Source organism: Bactrocera oleae, chromosome 3 (assembly GCF_042242935.1).
Source record: "Bactrocera oleae isolate idBacOlea1 chromosome 3, idBacOlea1, whole genome shotgun sequence".
Taxonomy (NCBI): domain Eukaryota; kingdom Metazoa; phylum Arthropoda; class Insecta; order Diptera; family Tephritidae; genus Bactrocera; species Bactrocera oleae.
Genome location: NC_091537.1, coordinates 85,073,750 through 85,097,416, shown reverse-complemented (window position 1 = coordinate 85,097,416; position 23,667 = coordinate 85,073,750). Strand labels below are relative to the sequence as shown.

General features: G+C 31.7%; 1 protein-coding gene and 1 long non-coding RNA gene across 2 annotated transcripts in view; one reads left to right on the top strand and one right to left on the bottom strand.

Annotated features, from left to right (window-relative positions):
- The window catches only part of nrv1 (nervana 1), a 45,261-nt gene extending 24,833 nt beyond the window's left edge, over window positions 1-20,428 (bottom strand). Inside the window, exons 1-2 of the mRNA XM_014247223.3 lie at window positions 20,090-20,428; window positions 17,663-17,879 (exon numbers count right to left, since the gene is read on the bottom strand). Coding sequence (XP_014102698.2) covers window positions 17,663-17,795 — 133 coding nt within the window. The 5' untranslated portion in view covers window positions 17,796-17,879; window positions 20,090-20,428. The remainder of the gene's footprint in view (window positions 1-17,662; window positions 17,880-20,089) is intronic.
- Window positions 1-23,667, top strand: part of LOC118682291 (uncharacterized) — a 79,294-nt gene that overhangs the window by 7,856 nt on the left and 47,771 nt on the right. Inside the window, exon 2 of the long non-coding RNA XR_004978040.2 lies at window positions 21,680-21,909. This is a non-coding gene — a long non-coding RNA (uncharacterized lncRNA). The remainder of the gene's footprint in view (window positions 1-21,679; window positions 21,910-23,667) is intronic.

The window sequence follows — 23,667 nt, the reverse complement described above, 5'->3', positions numbered from 1 at the left end:
ATTTTGCAAAAAATTTATTTAATTAATCGTGGTCTAAGTTTGTTTTTTGAGTCTTTTTAATTCAAATTATCGTAAGAATATCTTCCACTCTTTTCAGACGTTTTAAATTCAATATCGTTTTTTTAGTGTCCGACCGAAATCAAATATTTGTCGCGTGTGAAATTGAAATCGAAATTAGGACTGAGCAAATGTTTGCATATATATTTATATTAGGCCGACATAGGCGTATTTAAAAACTGCCTATTTAAATATTATCGAAGTGAATTATCAATTAATTTTGAAATTCTGGGAACGGTAGTGTAATTACATATCTAACTAATTGATTCAGTTCATATTTCAATCATATCTTGTGGATGTTTTTTTTTTAATTCTAATCTACAGAAGTTTTATAATCTAATGTTTTTAAAGTTCGATATTTTTGCCTCGCCACTTTTTTATACCCTGTACTCTCATTAAGTTTTTAAGTTATCGATGTGAAATTTTTCACACGTCCTACCCTCCCCAAGAAGCAGCTTATTTTTTGGAATCGCCGATATCTGACCACTATATCATATAGCCGCCATAGAAACTGAACCATCATAATCAAGTTCTTGTATGAAAAAATTTTTATTTCATAAGATATCACCATAAAATTGGCATAAATTATTATCCAAGGCAAAGCTATAGTCTCCGAACATCTTGCTGAGATCGAGCCGCTATATCATATAGCTAACATACAAACTGACCGCAAAAAACCAAGATAAACATATTTTTATACGCTGTTTTGTTATAAAAAATTCTCCTGTGAAGGGTATTATAATTTTGCTGTAGTCAAAGTTAACGTTTTATCTTGTTTTTGTAATGTTTTGCTCTTCAAACTCTGTTCGCAGAGAAAATATGAGCAATTGATTTATTTTTATTTTTTACTTCAGTTTGATTTGCGTAGTACTCATTACACATCTTCGCAGACTCTTCAAAATTATTTACTTATTCACTTATGAGTGTTAGACACTTACTTAGAACAAACTGGCTGGATGCTAACTCACATTGCGCCAAAAAAACAAAAAAAATTGTGGGCAATTCTTTATTAACATTTTTCGCTGGAACTACTGATAGGCTTCCAAAGAAGTTGACTGTGTACTTAAATTAATATGCCTATGTACCATATACATATGCCCATAAATTATTTACCACTATACTCGTATGTATGTATATACATATATAATAGCTTACTAGAAATTTTGCAATTTGCTGGCGTCAATGCGTACTTCAAACCGGTTTATCGCACATAAACATGCTAATAATAAATGTAAATAATAATGGATCACATAGTGGCCCCAACAGGTTGAAGACAGCTTTCTTTTGTAAGTTATTATAGCTTTTAGGGCACCCTCGCTGATTTTAATTTTATTTGGTAAAAAGGTGGTGGTATTTTAAACAGTTATTTTAATCTAATTATAAGCAAATTCACAATTTTCTTTGTTTTATATATTCAAAATTTAATTGTGATTCACTTAAAATATTAATCATCCGTACTTATTATGTATTATCGTTCGCAATTTTAACAAAAAAATATGAATGCCACTGCTTACCTCTTGCCGCGAATGTAAGCAGTCTGTCAGGCATGTCCAACTAATTTACATAAAATATTAGCATAGTAATCATAAACAAAAAATAGCTGTTTAATACGCTTGTATATATGAATATATTAAAGCTTATCGTTTAAAAAACGTCAGTTTTCAACTTAACTAATGTGAAACAGTTGTGATGCCAAGTAGATGTGATATAAATAATACATATGTAGGTATATTTACACGTGCTAATATATACAGATATAAATAGTAGTTTATTACAAAAAGAGTCGGTGAAATTTATAGTGAAATACATAGTGCAAGGTCTAAACGTTACAATTTAATACGAACAAATGCTAAAGTTTGAAAAAAAAAGAAAAAACGTTAACTACGGTTGCACCGCAGCTATAATACCCTTCACAAATACAACGGTTCCTTACAAGAATTTGATTCCGATATAATTTCGTGAAGATGCCTCGTCAAATAAAAACGCTTTCCATGCATGCGTCTTATTCAGCTTCAGTTAATATGGCAGCTATATGTTTTAGTCATCCGATAAATAAAATTTCTTCGCAGATTGCATTATTGTCTCAAATAATAGTCCATGCCAAATTTCGTGAAGATACCTCGCCAAATGAAAGAGTTTTCCATGCGAGCACTTTGCTCCGATCGTTCAGCTATTATGGCAGCTATATGCTATAATGGTACGATATCGGCCGTTCCGACAAATAAGCAGCTTATTAGTGAGGAAAGGATTGTTGCCAAATTTCAGATCGATAGCTTAAAAACTGAGGAATTAATTCGCGTACAACTAGCTTAAAAAGAACAACTCCCTTTTCTAAAAATTTTAAATACAATCTTTTTTTTAAATTATTTTATACACAGAAACAATTTTTTCCTAAATGTAAACTATTCTGAGCGACAGAAAAATTGTCCACACAAAGCAGTTATAAATTTTCATCTCTGATCAAATATGACCCGAATTGACTATTTTAAGTTGCGCGAGGCAGTTAATCAATACATATTTTGTCCAAGATTAGTAGAATTTTTTTTTGGATCTCCATATATATATCAGGGAATGTTTAGCAGCTGTTTATTTACGACTCGAACAGTTTGTCTTGCAATTTTTACTTTGAAAAAAAAATAGAACAAGAAGTTTGCTTAAAAATTTGTATTTCCAATGACATCACGTCTACGGAGTCATTGAAAATGTTGAAGGTCGTGAAGACATCGAAAGCTTGCCTCATGTGAGTCGTCCATCCAACTCTGTCAATGACTTGATTACATCGAAACAGTTTAAGAAAAAGTTGTCGAAAATCCTTGTGTTGGCATCAGAGTGATAGCATTGGATCTCAATATTTTTTATAGATCGACACAAAAAATGTTGGTTCATTTTTTGGGTATGAAGCCTGTCAATGTTGGACTCGTACCAAAAGACCTGAATCAAAAACCACGTCCGTGCTTTTAACGCCAGGAGACATTTTGTCGGAATCGCCTATATCGGATCACAATATCACATAGCAAGTGATATCGCAAACACAAATCAAGCTCTGGTTTGCAAAACTTCTTTATTCACGAAATCGTTACATAACACATGCGTGTAAGCTTAAACCTCATTTATTTTATATACTGTATCTAATGCTAACTTGAATGATCTTGAACTTGAGCGTGTCGTGAGGTAAGCTCTATCGATCCATTAGAAATACTTAATTACAATATGTTTAAACATTTTATCACCTTGTCGACGCCAATCAAATACTTAGCCACTTATCAAAGGGAAATTTCATAATAGAATCAATAGTATTTTACATGCTAACAGTCGATAACACGACACACTTGTAGACGTCTCACCCACATTTGCGCTTTTCGATTAATCTGCATGCGTGTTCGTACAATTCCGTTACACTAACTATTTAAATTCACTTAGCAAGTAAGTTACTTAAATGCGTTGACATAATTAGATCGAATTGAATTGTTATGTAGACTATGTATGTGAATATGTATGTATGGTATATAGAGTGGTTATACTGTATAATGGGTATAAAAGCACATAGCGGAAAATACGACCTTCCTTTGCTAAATGCGTGTTTTTTTCCAGCAAACTTTTTTTTTATTTGTATTTTATTTCGTTTTCAATGATTTTATATATACTATATACTAGGGTGGCACAAAAAAAAACATTTAATTTTTTCCGTAGATACAATGAAAATATTATCAAAAATTTTGATAAAAATGTTGGTAATATTTGAACTCTCAGAACCGCTGCTGTCATACGAACTGATCGATCAAACTCAAGTCCCTGGCACACATAATTGTTCAAGATAACGTTGTAATTTCCAAATCGTTCAGTTTGAACCACTATAAAATAGAGCTGACATTCTAACTAAGCGATCAAAATATAGACAAAGATTTTGTATACCCTTTATTGCTATAAAAATTGCACATATAAAGGGTATTATAGCTTCGATGCAGCTGTAGTCAAAAGTTTTACTTATTTTTTTCGTAATGTCACTGTATCTAATTAGTAGTGTTTTTTGGGCCACCCTTATGTATATACAGTTTAAGTGTATACATATAAATGTACCTATATACATCTCTCTCTATTTAACCAAAGTAAAATATTTTTCCAACATTTTATTTTGCTTCTAGCAATTTTATGCGAAACCAATTGCTTCTTACATATCTGTGAGAGTGCGTGTGTTTTTCTGAACGTTTACGCGCACCCAAATCGATCGATTTGATCAAACAATCGACCGATAAACGATCGGTGTGAATAAAAGTGCAAAAGCTTTTCAATAACGCATCGTCGTTAAATAACTGCGTATACAAATAAAACCACATACGTAAGGTTTATTTTTAATGGAAAATTAGTATTTATTTCGAGCGAAATGTGTGCTGAAAGCAATACTACATATATGGTACATATGTATGTACATGTATTAAATACTTAATACCTTTAGGCATATTAACAAATACATACAAACAAATTCTAGTGTAAACAATTGATTTGAGCTAATTTTAATGTAAATATTTCCAGTAGTGTATACATACAAACTAATTTCAAATTAATATTATTCCTATATACATAAATATATTTGTATAACTTTAATAAGCGATTAATGATAATAATAAAATGATAATATTGTGATATGAAAATTAAGTTTACATATTGCGTCTACAACTATATCGCACAGTTTGTTAAGAGCTGACGTAACTGGATTGCGTAGGGTGCCTTTTATACAATAATTCGGGATTTGGCCACCCTAGTGTTTCAGTCTCGCAACTCACAACTTTATTGTAAAGTCTGACATTTTTGATATTGGCATACATACTCAAAACGTTTTGACGTGCGAGCGCTATTTGTGTTGTTTACAGTAATTTAAAATATTCATCTCATACAAAAAATGGAATTCAATCGCAAACATTTACGCGCGATTATTTTTTACAACTTTCGGCGTAGATTAATTCAGCACCAATGCAACGATGAACTTAATTCCACTTTAGCCGATGAAGCTCTATTAAGGACCAGTGTTTATCGATGGCATGTTTAGTTTAATCGGGGTCGTAGATCACTCCCCGACGAATTTTGTGAAGTTCGTCCAAAATCAGCGGTTGTTCCGGAAATTATTGACGATGTGTGCAAACTGATATTGCAAGATTTTCATGTGACCCATCGTGAGATTGAGAGAACTAAAGACATTAGTGAGACAAGCATATATTCAATTTTCATGAAAAATTGACTGTAAAATAGATTTGTTCACGTTGTTGACACCTGTTTAGCTTTATATCGTAAAAGCTCATTACGACGCACGTGTTCGATTCGCTATTTCTTTGCTCGCATTTTTGAACGCTACTTTAATATTAGAGAACTTATCTTTGAAAACAACACCGAAGATCTGTGGTTGAATACAAGTTAGTATATGCATCTTAATATATCTTTAAACTTAACTAAAATCTAAAATTAGCAAATTAAGAAAATAGTGTACTGGGGCACATTTAATGGTCTTATGATAATGAAAATATTTTAAGGAAAAAAAGCTTTTTAGCCTTTATTAGCCTATTTTATGGAAGACCAGAATGGCTTAGAGACGAAAATAAATAAATAATATTTTATAACCTAACTTTTGTAGACATATCTGACAATGATCGAAAGTGCTAGTGAGGAGAACTACAAATTTTAGATTATGTACTTAATATATTTCTTTTTTATGTATTTAATAAATTTTTTCCTTTTTTGATTTTCAAATATCAAAACCAAAACTCTTCTGTATGTGTGATCGTACAGCTCTTTCTTACGTACATGCCTTCTGCGTTAGTCGGTGTGTATGGGTTAGTTTCCGCTCTAATTCTTTCAATGTATTGAAGTTTTAGTAGCCTCCCGTGACTTGCTGGGACTAACTAAAATAAAATTTTATTCGAAAGCATACATCAATCTTATACACGGATAACTTTTCATACATATGAATGATAATTATATAATTGCACAATCAATTACTAACCGAAAATTCTTTGAAAATCGGATATTTAAATATGCGAATAGTGCGAGGTAGTACACTAAAAATCTGCGATTTGAGCTGAGTATAAAAAAAAATGAGTTATTTAAGTGATAAAAAAAATCTGCAGAAATTTGATTGTATGAGTGTAAAAATGCAGTAAAGTAAAGTAATTGCGTACTCAGACTTTCGTATTTCATCGCATTTGGGAAAATCGCTTCTGAATAAGCGATTCGTGTACTATGTAAAAAGCAAATTAATGTGTCCAATTACAAAAATACATATTTAAGTAAAGTATTTTTTACCCAAATACTGTATTTAAAAATGTGTGCATGTATCTATGTAAATATGTACATATATACAAGTATATATATGTGCATATTTTCTAAGAAAAAACTGGATTGCGTTCATCTCGATTGGCCGCTGCCTAAATTTATATTCTTATTAATATTTAACTTGAACTGTCAAAATTGTGCCAATTTTCTTTTAATTTGGTTTTTTGTTTCTCTTTCCTCCGTTTTTCCGTACGTCATAAGTGGGCGCCATTTTTCTTTGCTTTGAAAATCGGCACATCTCCAAACTGTTGCTAAGTTCAACGCACACTTTTCGGCATTATACTCACCAGACATGTATAAACCTATGTAAGTGTGGATATATGATTTACAAAAATATGCGTACATACATATATGTATGTATGTATTTATAATTGTATACGTTATGAATGTCGGTGTTCCGATTTTGCGTTTAAATGGCAAAAAACAATAATTACACATTTCTATTTTTATTTTGAAATGCTAGATTTTCGTACAATAAACATTGTTGTAGAAAAGATTATATTTTTAGAGAACAAAATTTAATAAAGAGAAAATTTCATTCTTTAGTCGTCGGAAATGACGCTACCGAAATTGTAGCCACGACGGTCAGGTGTACGTAACGGGAACGGATCCGCGCATTTATCCGGTGAACAATTGTCAGTGAGGCAGTTTTCCCTAAAATTATTTCGATAATATATTCTGCAGCTACAAAAACAAAACATTTTTATTTTATATTCTTCTTGATCAGCGCGATGAGCTGAGTCGCACCCTCTATCTGTCTGCATATACGCGAATTAGTTCCTCAGTTTTTGTGATATCGATCTGAAATATTGCGCGCATGCTTTTCTCCCCAAGAAACTGCTAATTTGTCGAAACGGGAGATATCGTATCACTATAGAATATAGCTGTCATACAAACTGACCGATTAAGCTCAAGTCCTTGTATGAAAAACTTTTTTATTTGACGAAATATCTTCATGAAAATTTGGAATGGATTACCGCGCAAGGCAACGCTACAAACCCCGAACATATGGTTCAGATCGGAACACTATAGCATATAGCTGCCACACAAACTGAGCACTTTTTGTTTTTGAAAATTTTTTAATTTTCCGATGACTATTTTTAAGAGCTGTGATCAAATATAAGCATGCTACTATAATTTTTCACTTTATTAACGCGCCACTTGACCGCCTTTTAGCACGACAATGGACGCCGTTAATCCTACACATCATCTCGCAATTCCTTGTTTTTTAACGAGTTCAAAGGACTCTAAATGGACTAAAGTGCGTATAAAGCTTCACACATCATTATATAACCCTACATTAGTACTTACTATGTATGTATGTCACTGGCAACAATGATTCCAAAAATATATCTACATCCATAGTTATACTATGTATTTTGCCATCGTAGCGTTGTTTTCATTTGCGTACATTGCACTGTGCATTCGCCGGACGCGTGTACAATGCACCAGAAACCCAAGCAAGCCATGCCACGCTTAAATATCCTTGACACGCTCAGCACATAGACGCACGCTGTACTCATTTTGTGTTAGTAAATGGTAAATGGAAATCATGAATGGGGTTACTACTGTGCATGTGGCCTCAGCGTGCACTTAACCCTTCAGTGCAATGGCATATCTACACTCACATATCAATACAAGTTTTAGTATAGGTTGTTGCTCAGGGCTGAAGCGTCTGGTTTATGTTTTTGGAATGTGCACTTGTTAGCGACGTGTCTCAATTAATTTTGGCGTGCATATGCTTCTCTTTTATGCTGTGAATGCTGCCATAAGTACTATTTTTGGTCAGATGTGGTTCTATAAATTTCGAATTTTGCTTACTGTAGCAATCGTTATTTGAAATTTTGAGATTATGTTCTCTTTTAAGGATCGAATTTGTTGTTTTACATACTGTTTTGTTCTTTGAATTTTGTAATCTTCCAAAAAAAGGTGATTTCTGCTGTACTGGAAGGCCTTCACAGAATTTGTATTAGTTTCAGACTAGCCAGTAATGAGAAAGATCATAAAACTGATCGTCAGAGCTGATCTGTAGCTAAATTAAATTAAACAAACATTACAGATTCAATCTAAAATCAAAGAACCAGCTTCAAAGTGACGAAAAATTATAGGAATCCCAAGATATACGGTTATATAAGATATTCGGTTTTATTCTCTAAGCCAACCTTCTTCCCTACTTATAAGGGTTTTTTGTAATTAAAAACCTTAAGATTGCAAACTTTGACTTGGAAATAAAAGTTTCAGATCAAATTCGATACTTAACATTTTTTTTATTTTGAAAGTTACGTAGGCAGAAAACTCGAAGTCACCTATAATAGATGTTGGAATTATATGAGAATGCTCTTTTGTAACAGGACATATTCATGTGAAATAAACTGATGCACTAACGAGATATTTTGAGGTTATCTATGGAACCCGCAATCACTTACGACACAACCAACAATCACTACAATTCATTTGTATGATACTACTACTGAGCGTGGGACTGTCGTATCATATAGTAAACAAGAAGGGATTCTTAGTAACAAATCGAAAGCTGCTCAACATATATAAGCCAGAATAGAATTGGTACAGGAAACATATGTTATTATGTGTCAATTAGTCATCTGAATCAAGGATCTATGATAGGTCTTGAAAAATTTATAATTTTATAAAGGAAATGTGCTATTAGCATGATAAAATGGGTTTGGAAGGTTTTCTAAAATTTAAGTTCGGAAGTAATTCTTTTTGAACTTGAATGACATCAAGCTCTATGGACAAAGTCACGAGATATAGAAGAATTTTCACAACCAATTCCGCAGTGTTAAGGAAATGGAAGGTGGCTTTTATCAAGGTTACAGTAGATGTATTGCTCCGGAATACAGTTTCCTTTAGAAAGGTCTACTTTCACTTCCTTAGCAGAGCGTCTATACTGCTTTTCAGCTCGCTGACAGTGCGCTCAAAAGTTCTTCCTCTTGCGTTTTAGCGCTGTACCTCCCACGAGCTCGGTAAGTGCTGGGCAACAACCAGAACTTATGCGACTGTGAGATCCATCGAACTCAGAAAGAAGCGTAAGAGGTCCTCTGAACTCAATATCGCCGCAACTGTTAATGTTTTAATTGGTTACTGTCCAATAGGCTCACAAATAAATATTTTTAAGGACGTCCTTTGCAAAAGTTGTATGGAGAAAAGCGAAGCAACAAGCTAACTCTGAATCTAAGTAAACGATAGTTTACATTGATAATGTCCTGAAAGTGTCAAAGGACGAAAAATATGCATATTTCCTCATCATCCAACATATTTTTGTAATAATATTGCAATTACCAACGCAAGTCTGTGATCATTTACTACACCGTGGGACCTATAGGTCATTATGATAATAAACCAACACTTTCTACACATCAATCAGCTTTTGAAATCTGTGGAACAAATGTTGCCTCCTACAACTAAAGTTAACACATAGCTGTCCCACATGTCCTCGCACTAATGACCGCTAATCAGTCATAATTTGCATACAAAAATGACTGGGTCACTAACTGAGTGAATGACTGAGTGAGGAACAGAGTGAATAACTGTGTGACTAGCCGAGTGACTGCAGTGTTAGTATAAATTCCATATTTGTTGGCTCAACACACGCTTAATACATTGATATGACTATTTATTTGTCATTCATGGCAATTTCTTACTGTTATTATTGTTGCTGTTGCTGCTGCAACAACTGCAGGCGCGGCCATTGATGTAGGCTGACAGGTGAGAATGAGGTTCTGCATACATACTTTCACTATTTTCACTATAAATCTCGTTGTATATAAATATATATATATATTATATACAACTGTTTGTATTCAATATGGCAGTAATACTTGTACATAAGCAAGTGCTTGCAAAAATGTCCTGGCGCTCATATTGCATTCTCTCTTGCAACTTGGCCGCACTGTTGCAGCAGTATAGGTATGTATTTGCCACCGTAGTGGCGTAGTAAATTTATTTTCGTTCATGCGTTCGGCAACTGAAAATATCTGCACACATACATAAAGATATGGCTGGTGTGAGTGTTTGTGCGCATGTGTGCCTTTGTAGTCATATAGGATATGCAAACGCTGTACAGTCCCGCCATTGCAAGGTTGTTAACCTTTTGACGCATGTCTACAGCAGCATTTGCTCGTGCAACAACAACAACAGCAGCCATAACAGTAACAGTATGACTAACAGTTAATGTTAGTAGTAACAGTAGTAACAGCAGATGTTGTTAGCAACAGCAACAATCACTCGAAACATTTTTCTTTCTCTTTTTTTTCGTATTTTTTACTTTTTTGACACGGTTTATTTTAGGTACGCCGCCACTCACTGACCCACACCAACCATACACACCTTGCATGCATACACTATCATATATATGGTATGTTGTACCCTCTTACTTGTATTGTAATTCATATCCGCTAAACACCTGCTTATATGTTTGCGTATAAATTAGGTAAAAACTATTTGATACAGCCCTAATTTTGAAGAAGCATTGATAACAGCATAACATATGTGTATATGTGTTAAGTTTTTTAGTTTGCAAACTTTTGTATGCTCATTTGATATAGTAAATATACTATAATAGGAATTTGCTGCTTATTATAGTGACCGCAAAGCTTGTGTGTTGCAAAAGAAAAATTTAAGTTTTAGTTAGGAATGCTTAACCTGCTTACCGATATGATTACTTTTTTCGTGTTATAAGTTGTGGTTGCAGTATGTTACGCACATAAATATGTATGTGTATATATGTATATAATATAACAAAAACAAGCGAAGAGTATCGGGATGGTTAACCTCATTATGCCTTTTTTAAGAGTAAAAGCGAGTTTCATACAAACGATGTATCGACTTCATACAAAATTTGACAATTTTAGGTTTTGGATTCGGATCCTATTGCACGTAAACATGTTATATTTACAATTTTTACGACTTGTTTACGTTTTAATTTAAAAAATGTTTGAAAATTTTCAAGAATATTCAGCAATAAGGTCATAATAGCCTAAGTTCTATTTTGCGCTGCAAAGGTGCGACTATAAGGTAGTTCACTAATTTTTGAAAATTGAAAAAGCCAAAATGTTATTTAAATTTTTTTTTCAATTTCTAAAAGTAACTAACTTAAAATCTTTAAAGAAATTTCTGTAGTCATTAATCTAGTAAATTTCATATTCGGTAATCTTAATCATTAATTAAGATTTTAAAGAATTCTTGCAATTCAGGTTAACTAATTTCAATATTGAAATATGATTTAAAAATTATATAAAATTAAGTTAATTAATTAGTGAAATAAATTACTTCGAAATAAATTAGAAAAAAATTAAAACATAAAAATATTTGTGTTAATTTAATACATTTTTACAATATATAATATATAATCAAATGTTTTTATCTTTCCGTTTAATTAAAAAAAAATTACAATAAATAAGAATAGGATAATTTAGTTATGACAACTTTTTTAATTAAAAAACTACACAAAAACACAAAAAAACCTTTTTTCATAAATGATCCAAACAATATCTGCAGTATTTCCTATTAAAAAAAAATTTTACATATTATTTAAATTAAATAAAATTTAAAATTTTCGAAAAATTCAAGAAGCTCCGATTAATTAATTAAAAATTAAAATTATTTAGAAATTAAATAAAATTAAGTTAATTATTTAGTAAAATAAATAAATTCAATTTAAATTGCTTTCAATAATAAAAAACCAACAAATAGGAATATTAAAATAAAAAAAATTCGGTTAAGTTTTGTTTTGAGCCAAATTTTTTTTATCTTTGATTATTTTATATTTCAAAATTTTTTTTTATATAAATTTTTAACTTCATCAAATTTACAATAATTTACGAGAGTGTAATTTAGTTATGAAAATCTTTGTTATTAAAAAATTATAATTAAGTACAATTCTCAAGAGAAATATTTCTGTAAAGAATTTACTAAAATGTTTATCTTAAATGGTCTAAACAATCTATAAAACAAGAAAAAACGTTAACTTCGGCTTAATGAGCAGTTTTTTGGCGAGAAAAGGATGTGTGCAAAATTTCGAGTCGATATTTCAAAAACTGAGGGACTAGTTCACATATATACAGACAAACGGACAGACAGACGGACATAGCTACATCGACTCAGCTCGACACGCTGATCAATTATATATTTACTTTGTAACAAAGTTAAAATTTTTGAAAGTGCACAAAAATCTGAAAACCATATCTTGGTTTTGACGGCTCTAAGCTTAATGATTTTTTAACTAATTTTCAATGTCATATTCTATATAAAGTGTATATGTCCCAAAGTTATATACTCGTATATAGGTTGAAGAATTTGATTATTTCAAAATTTGTTAAATTGTCAAACCAAGAATAAAATCCATGTAAAGATAAAAGATTTATGTGTAATATTGTAAATTCCTTTTTATTCATAGAGGAAGAAAAAATGTGCGATCTTATTTTCTTTCTTACTTGTTTAAAAAAACATGCACAAACACCTACATAGTGACGGAGAATTTTAATCTATCAATACGCCGCTATTATTCGGTGCAAGCTTGAGAAGTGTTCTTAACCGCCGTTACGTTGGTTGAACTCTTTTAATGCCCATCTGTCGAACACAAAGAGGTAAAAGTTTCTAAAGATCTTACTGTGTTAACTAGCTTATGGTAGAAACATGATCCTAGTTTATTGTAACAATGGACTGTCTATTAGGGATTAAGTAGATCATGGATCAGCTAGAGGCTTTCCAGCTTCGTTTAAAAAAGTCACATTTCGACCAATAATATGATAGGCAAATAGATGAAAATGGTATAAAGACATGGCAGAACCCCTATGAATCTGATTAGAGTAGTTCTTTGTTTTCCTTAACAGTGAATAGCTCATATAATCTTATAAAGATAATTCATTTGGCTCATATAAGAAATATGCTCAATACTTGTAATAAGAACAGTACGGATCGTAGCCAAACTGTTCAGTCATTTGGACCCACTTTTATAATAAAAATAAAGAGTCGTCCAAATTCCGTCGCCAGGTTCTGTAGAGGTTAGAATGGCATCTATTTAGACCTACTTGTGAAAAAAGAAATCTGTTCAGAGAGTTTACCAAATTTCCCATGAAAATACTTTGAACTGCTGATACCAACGGTCGTCCTTCGCTGTACAGACTTCACATGAGCGACTAGTAAAATTTCGTTACTGCTGTACGATACAATCAGCCTTTCCAGCGTTTTTACGATGAATTATAAATTAATGTTTCATACATTATCACTATGATTAGAAAGTTAGTTTTCTTTCTTTAGGCTTCTTAATTTCAAATTAGACTTTTACTTTAGTAATAGCGTCCCCCACTCTTGCCGTTCTAGACAAAATATCGATTTATAAGAACATGCTTTGTTACTTGTCAAGCAAACAAGTTATAATTTCTACGAAAAACTTTTGACTAGGTCATATGTAAATGTTGTTTTATACCTAAATACATAGACACAAGGATATATATATATATTGTACATATATCTTCCACGACTGTCTTGTCTAATGACAACACCTTGTGACTTGTGTCCATGGCCAGTCGTTATCCATATTAGAGTACATGCCTGCTTTGCGTGTTGGCGCGTCAAATGGACTTGGAAACGCCGCTGACGACATCTCACCGGCACCGATTGCTTTAACGCGTTTATTTTTTCATTTTCTTTGCTGTTTGTCTGTGCGCGCCGTTAAATGACTGGTCAAGTGGACTTAAGGCATTCATATCACCGGCTTTTGCATGTCGTCTCCTTTCTTTTGACATATAAACACATATATTGTATACTATACGTACTATGGTATATAATTGTATGCGTTTTTGTGTTACTGATAAAGCCAAAGGGCGACCAACCCATACGCAGCCTGACAACTTGTCGGTGTCCAGTGATTCATAGGCTATTCAAAACGCGCGTCACACCCGTTTTTGTTGTTGAGCATAAGCGCATATGTATAAGTGCAGATGTGTATATATATTTGTATGCGTCTATGTATTAGTGCGCAATTAAAGCGCCTGCTCACCGCATGTATTTATACACTATTTTACAGTTATGTTGATTTTGCTTTTGTTAATCGACAGTAATCACTCGACATGTGGCTCTTCGATTGCCGATAACATTCATTGTAATCAACCAACCATGTGCGATGACCAACTAGCAGTATATGTGCATATGTATGCATTCTACACTCATTTCCTCAAGCCATCATGCGCTCAGTCATTCCCATAAATATGTATGTATGTATAGTATGTCGGTGCAGCGATCCATCAATTCCGTGGCATCTATCAACGGTGTGCATGCAAGTAAATGCTCGCCCTTTTTGTCGCTTCGTGCGCGTAAAATTTCCTTATCAGCACTTTTCATAATTTTTCGCTTCATTCGTAATTATTTTATTGTTTCCCGCACCGCGGCTCCTAACCTTAAGTACTGAGGGGCGGTTGTACTAGGGTGTCAGTCGTATTGAATGTCTGTTGATTTTATTGTTGTTGTTGCAATTTTTTTTTTGTGTAGTTTTTTTTTGTTTTCTGTATTTTTTTGTTGGTTTTTATTTTTGTATTTTGTTCTTGTTGTTAATTTTATTATTTTCATTTCGATTTGTTCTTTCTTTGTGTTGTTGGTATTTTTATTGTAACCCTTTTTGTTATTGCTTTACATTTAATATTTTTACTGTTGCCAAGTTCGTTAATTATAAAATTGTTTTAGTATTTTTATTTGTTGAATTAATTAGTACACTTGTAAGTCTATTAGTTTATTTCACATGCGGCAGCTGAAGCCCGCATGCTAATCGCATATACATGTGTACATACATACTTGTATATATGTAGGTATATTTTATATATGAAGATACTCGATTGTAAAATTGTAAAGCCCCAACTGGCAGCTAGACTAGTATGAGCATTGGACTTTTTTCTAAATATGCTTACATAGGTTTTAAATCTAAATTTAATTTCAATACGAATTCCTTCAGTATTTCGAAATTTCAACCCAATTAAGAAGAAACTTTGATATACCTTATATACTGATTCCTAGTGTTTTTAAAAATGTTCCAAGATATGCAAGGCATTTTATATAGAAGAAGTTTGTTTTACTTTCAGAATTCATATTGAAATACCAACGCTTTCTATTGTAAAATAAAATCAATGATATTAATATTATATAGTGGGCCTTGAAGTGGACACTGAGCATTAGCAAATCTTACCAAATTAATAAGACATGTGCGCACGACAATCAGTTCACATAACTAAAACGAACACGGATATTTGTACAGGCAAGGAGTGCTAATTCGCCAGCATTCTCTAAAATTATTTCAAAAAGAAGAAGAAGAGAAGAAGAAAGATAATACCAAAGCTTATGCCATCAGAAATTTAAAGTAGTGACCGACTTTTTTAAACAAGATTCCAAAAAAACACGCGAAGAGTATCGGGATCCGACTCGACTCGAGAGACTCTATATCTCTGAAAATTTGTACGATACAAATAGTTATAAGGTTAAGGTCAAATAGTTTAAGTTATAACATAAGGAGTGAATAACCCACAGCGTTCTATTTTATTTCATATACCATACATATTTGTTGTATCTTGAAACTTATCTCGCGTTTTTGCGTTCCCATTTACAGAGTATAGTATCAAAAATATGTACATATTGCTTATAAATTGCAAAGTACTATTCACGTTTAAAAAAAAAAGAATCCCGAAATTTTGGTACCCCCAAGATCTATCGGGATTGAAAACTTTTAGAGAATTGTGGCTTATTTTCTTACTAAGTCAGCAAATGAATGTTTAGGTATGAAATTTCGGGTTTCACCAAATTTTTCGGGACTAGGTCAGCAAATACATAAAATTTTTTTGTTGTTTTAAATTAGTATTTATTTTCCTACTATGTACATAAGTCATAAAATATTGTATACGTATATAATGCACTTATGAAATTTCTGAATTTATTAACTTTTTCGGGATTGGAAATTAATTATTATTTATTTTCATACTAATTACCAAATAAATGTGTCATATGTTATTTCGGCTTTCTCAAACTTGACAACTTACTTATATTCCATTGACGTTTATTTTCCTAATAGGTCACCAAATAAATCTGCGCTTATGAAATTTCGGTATTACGCAAATTTTTCGCAAATGAAACCATAAATACATAATAGCGGTCACCAATTAAGTGTGTAGATATGAAATGTCGGTATTCATCAAAGTTTACGACATTGACAACTTATATATAATTGTCGTTTTATATCCTGCTAGGTCACCCAGTACGTATAATGTACATATGAAATTTCGGGATTGAAAGCATATAATTAATTGTCATTTATTTTTCTACCAGCTATTTAAATTTATACAATGTACATATGAAATTTCGGGATTCGCCAAATATTTCGGGATTGACAATTTATATTAAATTGCAATTTATTTTCTTACTAGGTCACCCAGTACATATAATGTATGTACATAAGAAATTTCGGGATTCACCAACTTTTTCAGGATTGACAATTTATATTAAATTGCAATATATTTTCCTACTAGGTCACTAAATAAGTGTGTACACATGCCTGACTGTTGAAATCTACAGTGTTTTCTTATCTCCTCCTATAATTTTACAAAAGCAACGATAATAAATTTGTTGTATACACATATGACTATTATTACAAATATGTATGTATGTATGTATATTTCTAAGCATATGTGTATATTACAAACATTGCTATATATTATATTATACATATGTGTATATGTCTGTAATCACTTACATTTGTTTATATTTTCTTTGCATTTTGCGGAAATTTATTTTCAAGCCGCAAACTAATATTAAAACCTCATATTCATAAACTCTTTCGCATTAGATGACATTAGCAAATGACAATACGCGTCTACACGATTAGGCCATTTATTTGCTTTTCTGGCATTTATTTACTCATAATCTAGATAATACAAGTTTTAAGATTATTTGAGCAGTTTATCTAATTTCATATTTCCAAACATTGTATGTTTAATAAGTTTAAAAGATAGTTCTTTTGTTGTTATTTCGTTAAAATGTGTGAGAATGCAATTTCGTATTTTCTATGTATATATAAATATTTAATTAGCATTCAACTTAAATTTTTTCCTTGTTACTTCATGTTACAACTATCACTTTTAGTATTTTTCCACCGTCATTATTTTCTACTTCCTTTTTTCAATACGTAAATTTGCTTACTTTTCGCAAATATATTGACGTATTGACACTATATATCTAATATATATCCATACTCCCCCCAATAATTTTTATTTACTCAAAAACTTACCCCAACTTATGAGTGTACGTCCAAAAAACGTGCCCTCCTTGCCATTGTAGATTAGTTCCATGCAGGTCTGCTTCGCCTTCGGCTGAGGGAATTGGAATTCCGTTATGGCATTACCATTCTTCTTTGTCGACATTTTTTGTACGCGTTTATTTAACTAACCACACGGACTGCGACGAATTGGTTAATACAAGCAAATTTCGTTAGTTGTTGTTGTTACCTATTTTCACGATGTGAAAGGATATGTCAAAATTTGTTTGTAACGAAGGTATTTACATGCACGTTTTTGATGAAAACAAAAGAAAAAGAAAAAATAAAGAGAGTACTATGAGATATTTGTCATTTTTGTTTTTGTTGTATATTTTTGTAATTACTAATTAGCATTTTTTTTGGGCAATAGACGCTTAAAGACTGGTGTATTAAAAAATGTAAGTCACAGTCGACATGTGAATTGAAAAACGATGGATTTAAGAAAAATAAATTGAATAAAATAGCAATAAATTAAATAATTAAAATAATACAACAAGAACCCTAGCTTTATTTCATAAATAATTAATTTTTCGTATATTTATAAAAACACGTTTTTGCAAAATTTTTGTTGAAATTTTATGGAAATTTTTTTTAATTTTTGTGTTTTAAAAATACCAATGGATTTAAAAATTATTGTTTTCGACGCAAAAGAGAACTTTTATAGTTAATTCTGCTGTCTGTATTTATAGAAAAAAATAAAGTTAAAAAAATGTATGCAAAATATTTAATTTTATTGACACATAATTCTTTAATTTCGTAGATTATTTATTTTCAATCTTAAAAGAATTATGTTATCCAAAAATTTTTAAGAAAAAATGTCTCGAAAAAAATTAGAAAAAGATTAATATATACTTTTTTTAATAAAGATATATGTAATAATTTTTTTAATTAATAATTAACTTTTATTAAACATATTAATTTAAATTTTTTTTTATATAATACATTAAAAAAAAATTATATATAATTTTAAAATTTTAAGAAAACTTTTTAATATGGTTAAAAAACTAGTTTTTCAAAATATTCGCATATTAATTTTCTTCATGAATTTTAAAAAATCTTAAAATTTATATGTAAATTTAAAAAAAAAACTGTTTTAATAATAATTAAAAAAGTATTAATGTTTTTAATTGATAATTATTTTTTATATGTATTAATTTTTTACTTGTATCTTAAATAATCTTGAAAAGTACTTTAACTCTTAAGATCCTAGGAAAAAGTTGCTGAATACAAATAAAAGAGTATTTAACTTTTTAAACTAATAATTAAATTTTGGACATGTAGTTTTAATTAAATTTAATCAAAAGACATGTTGTTTAAAAATTCTCTGAAAAAATTACTGAATTACTAATATTAATTATATTTGTTTAATGCAGAATTTTTTGTTAATTCTCTTTTTTACTTTTTGCTATTATTATTAAGAATAATTTATTTTTTAAATTCGATCAAAATTAATACTCTCAAAGGCATAATATTTGTTTTATTTAGTTGCAAAAAATTTCACTTTTTATTCTTTTTGCATACATTTTTTTACAATATATGCCTTTCCAACAATAATTTATTAAATTTTAAAATAAACACACATATTTTGTTTTTCTTAAATATTACTTTTTCTAAATCGCTAGAAAATTCTAATTATGGCATTCAAAAGCATAACAAGTATTTTTTTTTTTAACTTTTTTATATTTGTATTAATTGTTTTTTTTTTGTGCAAAAAGTTTTCGTTTTTTATTTTTTTCCGTAAATTTATTTTCTATATATTTTGCTTTCACCAATAATTCATTAACCTGATATTTACTTTATACTTCAAAAATAAACCCAATATATTATTTTTGGTAAACATTACTTTTTCCAAATCCCTAGAAAATTTTTGCCTTCAAAAGCATAATAAATATTTTTTTTATATTTTTATTAATTGTTTTTTGCAAAAAAATTTTAATTTTTTTTCCGTAAATTTCGTTCTAATTTATTTTCTTTCCACCAATAATTCATTAAATTTGAATACAAACACAAATGTTTTAGTTTTCCTCAATAATTTTGTATATGAAAGTATTTTTCTTAGTTCAGCTATTTTTGCACTCTTCACAAGTCTGTTTTCATTCTTACTTCCTCAACTGTTTTTATGTAAATATTCAAGCACAATAATATTAAAACTCGGAATGAACAATAAAACCACAAGCACATAAGAACACAAAAAATGCACACAAACAAAACAAAATACAAAAATAATAAAGAAAAAAACTTAAAAATAAATATCGGCACTTGCACACTTCTTTTGCGCTTTTACCAAGTGGCAACTAAAGCAACATTATATTCTCGCCACTTTTTCTTTAAGAAAAAGCATGCATATATTTTTATATAACCATTTTTGTAATTTCGAAAACTTATTTTTAGCTTATTTACTTTTCTATTTCACGGTTATTGCAGCGAAATATAAAATCAAATTTGTATTCAAAGAGTGAAAATACAAATATGATTTCGTTGTTCTGGTTGGTGCTCAAATATTTTAGTTGCTTGTGAATATTTTATTTCTATTTAGTTTAGTTTATATCGTCTGCGAGCTCGCGAGTTTTCGAGCTACCGCGCACACGTCTAACACGAACCGACAAAGATCACTGACTGAACCGACTGGTCGCGCGTATTATGCCCGCAAGTCCGTACAGCACAGTCGAAACGTATTGAATTGTTGAACTCAACGATACTCAATGCGACTCCAAGCGTCTCGCTGGCACTCTGCTGTCCGCCTTTGTGAAATGCTGCTTTTAATGTAAGCGCGCCGATGTCTAAATACTTCGTATTGGGTTTTGGGATTAAGGCGGCGCGAAGACGTTGCCTACACAGCTGTATTAAATATATTCTGAACTAAATTGTTTCAATGAGCAGCGATAACTGACTGCTAGCTAACTCTCGGCATGCACTTACCTACATACACATAGGTGTGTTGATGACAATGCTGATGGTTGGCAGTCTGTGCGTCGTGTAAGAGACCTGTTGTCCATCGCAGACATAGACAATAGCACAACAGACCGGAGACTATATACTCTATTGATGCGTTGCGTCGCAGCTAATGATGTTTATTGGGAGCACAAGAGCCCACATTATGCGGTTCTATGTAATCGTATCTGTAGCTCTTAGACACATACCTTGGTGGAGGTGGCGATGCCGACATTGGCGGCGAAAGCAACAGCTGTTGATACATTCACAACAAAACTCGTATTTTTTGTTAAACTCAACAACTCACCAATGCGCTGTTGGTGAATTCTCTGCAGTTGCTGCGTTATCGTCAGCGCTGCCGCTACGCAGATTACTGCAACCTCTGCTCAATGGCTTCTTGACGCTTTGTGGGAGTACAGTGGGATTATTTTTACTTAAAGAGTTTATTTTAGTTTTGAGTTTCCAGTTAAAATTTTTCTTTCGGAAAAGATATTAATAAGTAGATAATTTACTAGCAGATTCTGATTCGAACCCTCTGAGACCTACGTTTTTATTTCATCTCTAATGACTGACTGGAAACTGGCCAATAAGCTCACGCCACGTTGTGGTTTTTCCTCTATTGCCAGCTTTCGTTAGGCTGAGATTGAAATATAATATAGGAATATCTTCGGCGAACCTAGTGATTGATATTACCCACCTTAATAAATTAGTGGTATCACAAAGGATCAATGTTCACAGCTGCCAAGTGAGACCCATCGTTACATTTGGCGAGAGGATAAACCATACGATCTAAACTAAACTAATAAAAACATTAATCTTCCCGTTAAAAGTATTTGCTTTGTAATTAATTTATCTTTTTATACCTTAAGTCATAATACTATAAATTCTGGGTCCTTAACGTAAAAAGTAAAAAAATGTCCTAAACCTTGGATTTTTAGAAAACGCAAACATATCTCCACGAAAATTATCTTACTATTTCTTTTAATTAACTACTTTTAAATAAACTTTCATTTATTTTCGCACACAGTATTTAATTCTCACTTCATTTCTCTGCTCTAGCAACAATAGTCCGTGGACGTCTGCTTCGCAACGCAGTCGGCATCGGTCGTCGATGCCTCGCACCACCCGCTGAGCGCTGCGCAATCAGTTGGGTCGCAGCACAATGTGTGAGCGTATCTCCCCTGCTCCATTTTTCTACGCATACATGGCGGGTATAGTGTAGGTCCAATGCACAGTCAGACACTGTGCGTATGGAAGTTAAAAGCAAACAGGTTGTTGGATAAAAGGAGGTAAGTCGAAAATATGTTATTTAAAGTATATGTTAAAATTCAAATTTTATTCTAAATATTACTTGCATATTTATTAGTAATGTTGTGATTATTCTGTAAATTTCACAGTTGAATAATTTTGAAATATTTCAACCGTTTTACTTTTAAACGTCAATGCTTAATATGCTCAATCTTTCCTTTTCAATGGCAAATTTAAACAACAGTTTATGAATAATCATATCAGACATCCATTTGTATATATAAATTTTGATTTCGCATTCTCAGCTTATTTGCAACCCTCAAGCTTTATGTGTGAAATCTGTTCGCATTAAGGCACGTCTCGTCTGCAGTCTTTACACAGTTTTCATTTCATTGGATAGTTAGAGGCGAAGGGGTAAAGCTATATAAAATTAATTTTATAATACCTAATATTTGTAGAGGTTTACCTGAATTATGGAATGCTAGAGGTGCCAAAGTTTTTTTCATATATAGTGCGTTTTTTCAAATTTCATGCGCATGCATTCTGAGTCTGTCTAGAATCAAGGCAAGATGTTCTATTCAATTATTATCCGAGAGTTTTTGATTATTTTTTAATCCCATACTGATACAATATATTCTATTCCGTTTGGGATTAGATCTCGTTGGCCACTGCGGATGTTGAGCGCCGAGAATGTTTTATTGAAATATTGCATTCCATTAAGCGTTCATACCTCATATCACTGGGGAAGAAAAATGTTGTATTTAACTTTCCATGGATCTTCTTTTCTCTGTTACATTGCCAATCTAGCCCGAGTTCTGCTGCTATATCAAATTGCAGTACCAATTTTTAGGAAGTTCTTGTTTCGAAATCATTGCCTGCTTTACACTTTACCGAAAGTAGAGCATAACCATGGTGAGCCAAAAGATTATTCTACCGCAGTGGTCTGTCTTAACAATCTTATCAACTTCTTCTTAGATATTTATGATATCCAACTTGGACAACATCTGAAATGTGTCTCCATTGATATTACACTCTAATCGAACTCTGAATGTATGAAGTACCCCTTCTCAAATTTGAGAAGGACTTGATTTCATTTAATGTTTCGGATTGGCGTCAACTCTACATTATAATATACTGTAACCGTTTAGAAGGTTATATTCTCAACACTTTAAGCTCCAAGTTTCTCTTTGTACATAATCCGATTTAACAAAAGTATATTGGTTAAGTTATCGGGTAAACCATTCACTAAAATGTTATTCTCAAGGGCGGATTAGTCGATCGGTCAATAGACGATTACTTTATGGATGGAAACCACTTAGTTTAAAAATTGGAGAAAGTACATATTAAGGTCCCTCATTTACATTTTCATGAGCTTAAAAGTGGTCAAAGTTTTCTCAGTCCTCACTATAATAATTTTTAGTCCAACATAATATTCCTACTTCGTCTTTCTTAAAGACTCATCTGTATATAATTCTCCAATTCGTCTGTGCAAATTTGTACTGAAGCGAAATTTTTCCGTAATTACTCTGATTGCTCACCATACAAACTTTTAATTTTATTTGCTTTCACTATTTAAAATGGAATGTACTTAATTTATAGAATTAACACTTCCGATAAGCTGAGAATGTGCCTTGCGCTACAATCTTCAACTATAAACGGCCGGCAGCGACGTAGCAGATAATACCGAGTTAGACCACAAGTAGCCAGCTAATGCTAGTTATGAACGGCTCTGAACTTGGACGTCATCACAAAGTCGCTGTCGCCGCCTACAATCAGTCATTCGAATTTGGTGTTATCTC